The sequence below is a fragment of the Gadus chalcogrammus genome, chromosome 7 (genome assembly GCF_026213295.1).
Source record: "Gadus chalcogrammus isolate NIFS_2021 chromosome 7, NIFS_Gcha_1.0, whole genome shotgun sequence".
NCBI classification, from domain to species: domain Eukaryota; kingdom Metazoa; phylum Chordata; class Actinopteri; order Gadiformes; family Gadidae; genus Gadus; species Gadus chalcogrammus.
In genome coordinates, this window is record NC_079418.1 from 33,149,023 (window position 1) to 33,159,945 (window position 10,923).

Below are 10,923 nucleotides of genomic sequence, written 5' to 3' on the forward strand. Positions count from 1 at the left end.
CTCTGTGGCGCTGGAGCTGCTGTAATGGCGGCGGAGAGGCGCCTCCAGCCGGGTGTGAGGAGGCCTGGAGGAGGAGCTGGTGGGACGCCAGCGCCGCTGCCCTCGCCGTAGCGGCGCTGCCCTCGCCGTAGCGGCGCTGCCCTCGCCGTAGCGGCGCTCCTCACACTCTCTACGCTACGTGGGCCCGCCTGGGATTCCTCGCACACCATCATAAGGTGAGATGCGTCTAAACACGCGCCATTCAAACGCTCTTAAAAGAGTTCCTGGACAGCATCACCGAGATGTTAACGTCAAGCTGCCGTCGAATCAGGAAAATTATTAATATATTAAACCTCACTTTAGAACTTTGATAACTTTGGATTTTAGAAACAAAGTACCAGAAATCATATAAAATTATATCTACATTACACTCGCCCTGAGTGATAGGTAGTTCATGTTTTGCTGATGACCAATGGGAACATGGAGATTAGACCGATGGAACGTCTCCCTGCATGGCGCCCTCTCTGAGAGGGACCTGCACCTGCAGTCTGCGGTTTATCTGCCTCACGGTGTCCTGACCCTTCTCACTAATGATGAGAACAGTGTGGTTCAGTATTAACAGGGATTAAGTAATTCAGCGTGCAACTAATTAAGCTATTTACCAAGACTCAAATGATGAGGTGACATGTTGTACTGTGAACATGTGCTGCGATGCCGCAAAACATCGCGTTCACTTGCAGCAGCTTCAACCTCTTTTCCACATTCATGTTCAACACCAAGTAATTCCTCATTGGCCCATTATTTCAACGCCTCATTAATTCAAGTTAAAGACAACAAATCAACTCTGGTGTAGTAGCAGTACGAGGAGAACAGCTTTACCAAGTCAGCTCTAGTGTAGCAGCAGTACGAGGAGAACAGCTTTACCAAGTCAGCTCTAGTGTAGTAGCAGTACGAGGAGAACAGCTTTACCAAGTCAGCTCTAGTGTAGCAGTACGAGGAGAACAGCTTTACCAAGTCAGCTCTAGTGTAGCAGTACGAGGAGAACAGCTTTACCAAGTCAGCTCTAGTGTAGCAGTACGAGGAGAACAGCTTTACCAAGTCAGCTCTAGTGTAGTAGCAGTACGAGGAGAACAGCTTTACCAAGTCAGCTCTAGTGTAGTAGCAGTACGAGGAGAACAGCTTTACCAAGTCAGCTCTAGTGTAGCAGTACGAGGAGAACAGCTTTACCAAGTCAGCTCTAGTGTAGCAGTACGAGGAGAACAGCTTTACCAAGTCAGCTCTAGTGTAGCAGTACGAGGAGAACAGCTTTACCAAGTCAGCTCTAGTGTAGTAGCAGTACGAGGAGAACAGCTTTACCAATTCAGCTCTAGTGTAGCAGCAGTACGAGGAGAACACAACGCATTCAGAAAACATCAACGTGAAGGGAAAGGTAGAGGAGGAGGAGCCGAGATAGAGGAGGAGGAGCAGAGATAGAGGAGGAGGAGGAGCCGAGATAGAGGAGGAGGAGCCGAGATAGAGGAGGAGCAGAGATAGAGAAGGAGGAGCCGAGATAGAGGAGGAGGAGCCGAGATAGAGGAGGAGGAGCCGAGATAGAGGAGGAGGAGGAGCAGAGATAGAGGAGGAGGAGCCGAGATAGGGGAGGAGGAGGAGCCGAGATAGAGGAGGAGGAGGAGCAGAGATAGAGGAGGAGGAGCCGAGATAGAGGAGGAGGAGGAGCCGAGATAGAGGAGGAGGAGGAGCCGAGATAGAGGAGGAGGAGCCGAGATAGAGACGGAGCAGAGATAGAGGAGGAGGAGCAGAGATAGAGGAGGAGGAGGAGCCGAGATAGAGGAGGAGGAGCCGAGATAGAGAGGGAGGAGCACCAGAGATAGAGGAGGAGCAGAGATAGAGGAGGAGGAGCCGAGATAGAGGAGGAGGAGCAGAGATAGAGGAGGAGGAGCCGAGATAGAGGAGGAGGAGCAGAGATAGAGGAGGAGGAGCACCAGAGATAGAACCAGGGCTAGAGGAGAGTCAGTGAACACCAAAGCGTGTTCCACTCACATGGTCTCGTCGTTCTGGAACTCCAGCTTGCCGGCCACCTCCTGGTAGTCCTCGCCGGCTTTGGCCGTGCCCTCCATGGTGTGGTACGGGATGGCCACCTTGCCCCTGGCGCCCGACGTGCGGTGGACCTTGATCTGCATGCTGCCCACGCTCTCGCTCACCCGCATGGCGCCGCTCTCGAAGGTGAAGATGCCGGCGTGGTCGTCATCGTAGATGGTGACGGTGGCGGAGTGGGCGGAGCCCAGCGCCGCCTTGGGCTGGACGTAGGACGCCAGGCCGCCGCCCGACGGGCCGCCGCCGGAGGTGATGGCGCCGGGCTCCAGGGTGGCCACCTCGGCGCGGTGCGCCACGCGGGGGTTGCTGAGGTGCACGTAGAAGTGCTCGTCCTCCTCGAAGATGTCGTCGTCGATGACGCCCACGGTGAACTCCTTCACCGCCTCGCCGGGCTTGAACACCAGCGTGCCCTCCGCAAACTCGTAGTCGGAGCCCGCGTTGGCCGTGCCGTCCTCGGTGCGGTAGTCCACCTGGGAGGGGGGGGGGGGCGGTTAGTAGTTGTTCAGTTGTCTCACCTGTTCAAAGCCCACCTGGACTCTCCACAGCCCCCCCCCTTCCCCCCCACACCCCTCTTCCACACTTGTATTGTGTGTTGTACCTGCTGGTACTTAAACATAGTACATGGTGTAGCATCTTACCCTAGCTATCTCTGGTGTGTACGGGGAATGGGTTAGCCTAGTGATTGTTAGTGCTTGGCACTTGTTTCTATCAACATCCCTTCTGTTCCGACAGCGATATATATATATATATATATATATATATATATATATATATATAACGCCCGAAATGTAAATGTCAGTGATAGGATATTCAGGTTATGGCTGGATGGGGTGCTCCTAGTCTTCCAAGGCAGAGGTTCTGGGTTCGTACCCCAATGCCTACCGGCAGACTTTGTGGATCCCTTGCAGAAGATACCTCACCCCCACCGGCCCTTTAATAGCATTCTCTCAGTTCCCTGGATAAACGCTTCTCATTGGATAAAAGCCTCCTCCCCACCAACACCACATCAACACGTGGATCCATCCCAGCGGGGACCCCGGGACAGCGTTGGCCCCAGAAGGTGCTCCTACCTTGACGGTGACCCCGGGACAGCGTTGGCCCCAGAAGGTGCTCCTACCTTGACGGTGACCCCGGGACAGCGTTGGCCCCAGAAGGTGCTCCTACCTTGACGGTGATCCCGGGACAGCGTTGGCCCCAGAAGGTGCTCCTACCTTGACGGTGACCCCGGGACAGCGTTGGCCCCAGAAGGTGCTCCTACCTTGACGGTGACCCAGGGACAGCATTGACCCAAGAAGGTGCTCCTACCTTGACGGTGCAGCCGGTGTCGCCGCCGTGGCGCCCCACGGAGAGCTTCAGGGAGCCGCAGTTCTCGAAGCACTGGTAGTGGGACGGCTCAAACTGCAGGTAGACGGTGTGGGGGTCCTCCTCCTGGCCGCTGCCCTCGTGGCAGCTCACCACCTTGCGGGCCTGGTCGGCCGCGTGCTTCTTCAGGATGTTGCCCGCCCCGATCATCATGCGCGTGGCCTGGATGCGGTAGAAGGCGCGGCTCTTCTGCTGCTGCACCAGCACCTGGTAGTTGGCCATCTCGATCAGCTGCTCCATGTCCTTCTCTGGGTGCCGCTGCTTCAGCTCCTTCAGCGTGCGGGCCATCTCCCGCCGGGCCTCCTCCTCCTGGACCTGCCCCGGGTCCAGGCCTCCTCCGCCCTCCTCCACCCCCTCCAGCATCCCGTCCAGGACATCCTTGGGGTCGGAGTAGCAGTTGGCCCCGCGGCCGCCGTCCATCTCCAGGTCCATCTTGGTGAACACGCCGTCGCCCTCCGTCCCGATGATGATGCCAGCGCTTCTTGTCGGCGCGGTAACGCTTGTTGACGTACTTGTAGAAGAAGAGGCGTCGGTCGGCGATCCACGCCTGGAGCACGCACAGCGGGAAGAAGAGGAAGGTGAGCACGGCCTCCCAGACCTCCACCTCCCCGGGGGAGATGACGGCCAGGATGAGGTACAGCCAGATGTAGGCGAAGATGCTCCAGGTGGCCGTGACGAAGAACACCCGCAGGTGCTTGATCTTGCGCACCTCGTTCTCAGGCACCACGTACACGCACAGCGCGATGATGATGAACATGTTGAAGGCGGCGCTGCCCACGATGGTGCTGGGCCCCAAGGAGCCGCCCTGGAACTGGTGGCCCACCACCTCGATGACGGACAGCAGGATCTCCGCGCCGAGGAGCCCAGCGCCATCAGCGTGAGGTTGGACACGGTCTCGTTCCAGACGCGCACGGTGGTGGTGGTGGTCTCGCCGTTGGGCTTGGTGATGGTGACCCTCGCGCTCCTGCGACGTGATGACCTCGATGGAGGACATGAAGCGGTCGGCGATGATGGACATCCCCAGGAACATGTAGATGAGGGCGGCGAAGTAGACGATGGCGCGCGCCACCTTGTCGCCCACCGAGGGGTTGAGGGGGTTCCAGGTGGGCAGGACCACCCCTCGGAGCAGCTCTCCTCCTCGGAGCAGTTGGCCGGGGGCCGGGGGGTGGGCGGGGCGTCGCTGGAGGAGGAGGAGGAGGAGGAGGAGGAAGAGGAGGAGCAGGTGGGGCTGAGGCCTGCTAGGAGGAGCAGGAGGAGGAGGCAGGAGAAGGGGCAGCGAGGCTGGGGTGGTGTCGGGGAGCGTCTGTGGAGGTACATGATGGAGGTCTGTCCGGAGGGGGGGTTCCTCTACGGTGGGGGTTCCTCAACACCAGATGTTCCTCTGGAAGCTTCTGGAACAGGGACGATACGTCCGCGGGGTAAGGCTGTGTGCAGCGCAAACAGATCTATTTAGGAATGCAATCAGAAGGTATGAGCAAGGCTTAGCTATGGATAAATAAAAATAACACACACACCGCAGCGCACACACACACACACACATAAAGGCACACACACACACACACGCACACACACACACGCACAAACACACACACACACACACACACACACACACACACACACACACCACACACACACACACACACACACACACACACACACACACACACACACACCACACACACATACACACACACACACACACACACATACACATCATCGTAAGCTTTGTGACTCTTGTTTGAAGTATAGGACTTTTGGTCGACACCTCAATATGATTTGATTATGTTCCGTTATGAGAATAGAATATAAAAGAACGATGATGGATGGATTAAGTCGAAACCCTCCCAGGAAGAGCCCACAGCGCTGGTAGTTTGTTCAGTAGAGGCCAGTAGTGGTTGACTGGGGCTGCCACACGGCCAGCCACCATCAGCAGCACCACCATGTAGAATGCAGTGCTGAAATTCAGCCTTCAACTTGTAGGTTTGGTCGATTAACTTAATCAGCTGCTGTTGTCCTGGATGTATGCACATACGCACTGTTATTTTTGTACGTCTGGAAGAACACTATCACGATTTCGGCGGTTTTTTTGAACAAGCAGCCGTCAATCTCAGAAAGAACGCACCGATTTAAAGCAGAAAAGCGTTTCCATCGAGGAGCACAGCAAGAACTAAGTGGGACTGCACCTCCCTCGGTGAGCATGAGTCCAGACCGTACTCACCCACAGGTGGAGGCTCGGTGCTGAGCAGTCCCTGGCAGCACACAGGTGGAGGCTGGGTGGGTGGTGTTCCTACCAGCGGCCGGGCTGCTGCAGGGCTGCTGGCTGGGTGCGCTGCTGTCTTGGGGAGGGAGGTGACGCGGAGCTGTCCATGGTGCTTCTTAGCGAATAAAAGGTCGGACAGATTGGTCTCCTCGGTAAACTTAATGAGAGAATCTGTCTTTCTCACGAAGCCAGCCCTTCGAGTTGTTAGGACCTATAAGTTGTTGCTTCTTCTTTCACAAAGGAACGACTTTCACGTCCTCCGTTGGACTCGGCGACGTGCGATTGTTGATGCGTAAATAATCAATTAAATGATTAACTTCGTCCCTCATCCGCATTCTACCGAACGTTTACCGTCGCTGCTCCGATCCGTCAGAACAGGTCTCCAGTCTCTGTCTTCTGCAGGAGAACGCAGAGACGAGCAGGGCTCACATGAGTGTAGGCGTGAAGAGATGGCAACACACATCAAATATGTGTTTGCGTGTGCGTGCGTGCGAGTGTTATGAGAGAGAGAGAGAGAGAGAGAGAGAGAGAGAGAGAGAGAGAGGAAGGGGGAGAGGGGGAGAGGGAGACTGTAGGAACCAGATGAATCTGAGGGGCTGTTGAGGAGGAGCTGGGAGCGTTATGTAAATGGGGAGGATTGTGTTTCTCCGGCGATGGGCAGCACCGGAGCGCCGCGCGGGGGGAGCCCAGGAGAGGATCACTGCAGAGCGGGCAGGAGGAGGAGGAGGAGGAGGAGGAGGAGGCTGGCCGTCCTGGTGCCAGGGCGACTGACTGCGCATGAAAGGTCCCAGACAAATGAAGACCCCCCCCCCAGCCCCCAGCCCCCCTCCTCCCCCCATCATTACCGAATAGTTGTGTGTCTTTGTTTGCCCATGCAGTCCTGTGGGCAGGGTAGAATCGGGCAATTAAGTTAAACGTGTGTCTTTTTTAAATGCGAGGCCAATTTGATTATGCGCCATCTGATCGATTGTATTGGGATATCAGCCCTTCTTTAGGGATAATGATGTACAGCTAGATATACATATGCAATACCACACCTGGAAAGACTAAAGGTTTCTGAAGCTGCGATCAACGCATTATTAAGCTGCTCAAGGCATTCCCATCACGTTCACGCACTCACACGCCCACACACGCACGCCCAACACTCACTAACACACACACAAACGCACACACATACTCACACCCCATAGAAATAATGAAAAAAACGATCCCTTGCAGTAAGTGTAAGGTGGACATGGTTTCTGGTGTGTGTGTGTGTGTGTGTGTGGGGGGGGGTTGCTGTCCAGGTGTTCCAGACCGTGTTGCTGTCCAGGTGTTCCAGACCGTGTTGCTGTCCAGGTGTTCCAGACCGTGATGCTGTCCAGGGTGTTCCAGACCGTGTTGCTGTCCAGGTGTTCCAGACCGTGATGCTGTCCAGGTGTTCCGTGTTGCTGTCCAGGTGTTCCAGACCGTGTTGCTGTCCAGGTGTTCCAGACCGTGATTGCTGTCCAGGTGTTCCAGACCGTGTTGCTGTCCAGGTGTTCCGTGTTGCTGTCCAGGTGTTCCAGACCGTGATGCTGTCCAGGTGTTTGAGGTGGTGATGCTGTCCAGGTGCTTGAGGCGGTGGGGCTGTCCAGGTGTTCCAGACCGTGATGCTGTCCAGGTGTTCCAGACCGTGTTGCTGTCCAGGTGTTCCGTGTTGCTGTCCAGGTGTTCCAGACCGTGTTGCTGTCCAGGTGTTCCAGACCGTGTTGCTGTCCAGGTGTTCCAGACCGTGTTGCTGTCCAGGTGTTCCAGACCGTGATGCTGTCCAGGTGTTCCAGACCGTGATGCTGTCCAGGTGTTCCGTGTTGATGTCCAGGTGTTTGAGGCGGTGGGGCTGTCCAGGTGTTCCAGACCGTGTTGCTGTCCCAGGTGTTCCGTGTTGCTGTCCAGGTGTTCCAGACCGTGTTGCTGTCCAGGTGTTCCGTGTTGCTGTCCAGGTGTTCCAGACCGTGATGCTGTCCAGGTGTTCCGTGTTGATGTCAGGTGTTTGAGGCGGTGGGTTTGTCCAGGTGTTCCAGACCGTGTTGCTGTCCAGGTGTTCCGTGTTGCTGTCCAGGTGTTCCGTGTTGCTGTGCAGGTGTTCCAGACCGTGTTGCTGTCCAGGTGTTCCGTGTTGCTGTCCAGGTGTTCCAGACCGTGTTGCTGTCCAGGTGTTCTGTGTTGCTGTCCAGGTGTTCCAGACCGTGTTGCTGTCCAGGTGTTCCAGACCGTGTTGCTGTCCAGGTGTTCTGTGTTGCTGTCCAGGTGTTCCAGACCGTGTTGCTGTCCAGGTGTTTGAGGCGGTGGGGCTGTCCAGGTGTTCCAGACCGTGTTGCTGTCCAGGTGTTCCAGACCGTGTTGCTGTCCAGGTGTTTGAGGCGGTGGGTTTGTCCAGGTGTTCCAGACCGTGATGCTGTCCAGGTGTTCCAGACCGTGTTGCTGTCCAGGTGTTCCAGAACGTGTTGCTGTCCAGGTGTTTGAGGCGGGTGGGGCTGTCCAGGTGTTCCAGACCGTGGTTGCTGTCCAGGTGTTTGAGGCTGGTGGGGCTGTCCAGGTGTTTGAGGCGGTGGGGGTGTTTGAGACAGCAGCCCCCCAGCACGGTGTGGGACTCCTCCGGTGTGGGGGGGGGGGTTCTCCGCCCCTCCTCCCGACTCAAGGCTTTTCTGCTTGAGGACTAAGTGATCTTTGGTTCCACTGCCTGTGGCCTCAAACCAAGCAGCAGTCCTGTGGAGACACATGAGTCGTGGGACGGCGTGTGAAAGAGTTTCTGTTTGGTGTGACGTGTTTATCACACAGAGAACGTCTGCTGCCGCCGTCAACCATCACGGATTCCAATTCTACATTTGGAGCCACTGTAAAGATCACAAGCGGCCAAGTTTCTAGAAAACGAGTAGCTATGGGAACAAGAAACAATGGGTTTGGTGTTGCTTCTTGTCTCCTGCAGTCAGGTGCATGAGAGCTAAAGCTACAGCACACAGCCTCGGGAGTGCACGGTCTAGGGGCCTGTTTGAATCCATATAAAACAGTACCTTAGTGTATGGAACAGAGATGGTCCGGTACCTTAGTGTATGGAACAGGGTGGTACTGGTACTGGTACCTTAGTGTATGGAACAGGGTGGTACTGGTACTGGTACCTTAGTGTATGGAACAGGGTGGTACTGGTACTGGTACCTTAGTGTATGGAACAGGGTGGTACTGGTACTGGTACCTTAGTGTATGGAACAGGGTGGTACTGGTACTGGTACCTTAGTGGATGGAACAGGGTGGTACTGGTACTGGTACCTTAGTGTATGGAACAGGGTGGTACTGGTACTGGTACCTTAGTGTATGGAACAGGGTGGTACTGGTACTGGTACCTTAGTGTATGGAACAGGGGTGGTACTGGTACTGGTACCTTAGTGTATGGAACAGGGTGGTACTGGTACTGGTACCTTAGTGTATGGAACAGGGTGGGGCAGGTCCTGGCTCCAATCCGTTTGCCGTGGACCGGCTGGTTCTGACAGATCTCTGAACCCTGGACTCAGGACCACAGTCCTGAGTCCGCTGAAGGAGATCTGGTGGTCTTGGCTCTCAGCCTTGTGGGTGATGTAGTTTTATCATTCTTACTTTGGTGTCTTATGAATGACAGCAAGGGGTCCCATGGGGGCCATACCTCCATTAAATGGTATTGAGCATGTAAAGGACTCAACGGTTAATGCAGAGGAAGGGGATTCAAACCCACCATCGGAGGAGACCGGGACAGAACACAACACTGAGGAAGACCTGCCTTTCATCGTAAAAATGAATAACAATGAGGAGGCTGTACCACTTTACCCTCAGAACCAGCTGTTCTAGAACCTCTTTACCCTTAGAACCAGCTGTTCTAGAACCACTTTACCCTTAGAACCAGCTTAAGAACCACTTTACACTTAGAACCAGCTTTCCTAGAACTACTTTAACCCTTACAACCAGCTGTACTAGAACCACTTTACCCTTAGAACCACTTTACCCTTAGAACCAGCTGTCGTAGAACCACTTTACCCTTAGAACCACTTTACCCTTACAACCAGCTGTACTAGAGCTACTTTACTCTTAGAACCAGCTGTCCTAGAACCACTTTACCCTTAGAACCAGCTGTACTAGAGCTACTATACACTTAGAACCAGCTGTCCTAGGACCACTTTACCCTTAGAACAGCTGTACTAGAGCTACTTTACTCTTAGAACCAGCTGTCCTAGAACCACTTTACCCTTAGAACCAGCTGTACTAGAGCTACTTTACTATTAGAACCAGCTGTACTAGAGCTACTTTACTCTTAGAACCAGCTGTCCTAGAACCACTTTACCCTTAGAACCAGCTGCACTAGAGCTACTTTACTCTTAGAACCAGCTGTCCTAGAACCACTTTACCCTTAGAACCAGCTGTACTAGAGCTACTTTACTCTTAGAACCAGCTGTCCTAGAACCACTTTACCCTTAGAACCAGCTGTACTAGAGCTACTTTACTATTAGAACCAGCTGTACTAGAGCTACTTTACTCTTAGAACCAGCTGTCCTAGAACCACTTTACCCTTAGAACCAGCTGTACTAGAGCTACTTTACTCTTAGGACCAGCTGTACTAGAGCTACTTTACTCTTTGAACCAGCTGTCCTAGAACCACTTTACCCTTAGAACCAGCTGTTCTAGAACCACTTTACCCTTAGAACCACTTTACCCTTGAACCACTTTACCCTCAGAACCACTTTACCCTTAGAACCAGCTGTCGTAGAACCACTTTGCCCTTAGAACCAGCTGTCCTAGAACCACTTTACACTTAGAACCAGCTGTCCACAAAAGGTGATGGATACATTAATACAGCGGGAACAGCTGGAGGAGAGTGGGGGAGGGCTCTGAACAGCTGGAGAGAGAGAGGGGGAGGGCTCTGAACAGCTGGAGAGAGAGGGGAGGGGGAGGGTTAGGGCTCTGAACAGCTGGAGAGAGAGGGGGAGGGGGAGGGCTCTGAACAGCTTGGAGAGAGAGAGGGGAGGGCTCTGAACAGCTGGAGAGAGAGGGGAGGGGGAGGGGTAGGGCTCTGAACAGCTGGAGAGAGAGCGGGGGAGGGGGAGGGCATCTGAACAACAGGAGGAGAGAGGGGGAGGGCCTCTGAACAGCTGGAGAGAGAGAGGGGAGGGCTCCTGAACACTGGAGAGAGAGGGGAGGGGGAGGGCTCTGAACAGCTGGAGAGAAGGGGGAGGGCTCTGCACAGC

At 54.7% G+C, this 10,923-nt stretch overlaps 1 protein-coding gene across 1 annotated transcript in view; it reads right to left on the reverse strand.

Annotated features, from left to right (window-relative positions):
* slc8a4a (solute carrier family 8 member 4a) overlaps positions 1-4,480 on the reverse strand; it is a 26,922-nt gene extending 22,442 nt beyond the window's left edge. Inside the window, 5 exon segments of the mRNA XM_056594387.1 lie at positions 2,020-2,543; positions 3,379-3,909; positions 3,911-4,287; positions 4,290-4,389; positions 4,391-4,480. Coding sequence (XP_056450362.1) covers positions 2,020-2,543; positions 3,379-3,909; positions 3,911-4,287; positions 4,290-4,389; positions 4,391-4,465 — 1,607 coding nt within the window. The 5' untranslated portion in view covers positions 4,466-4,480.
* Positions 4,481-10,923: the final 6,443 nt, after the last annotated feature.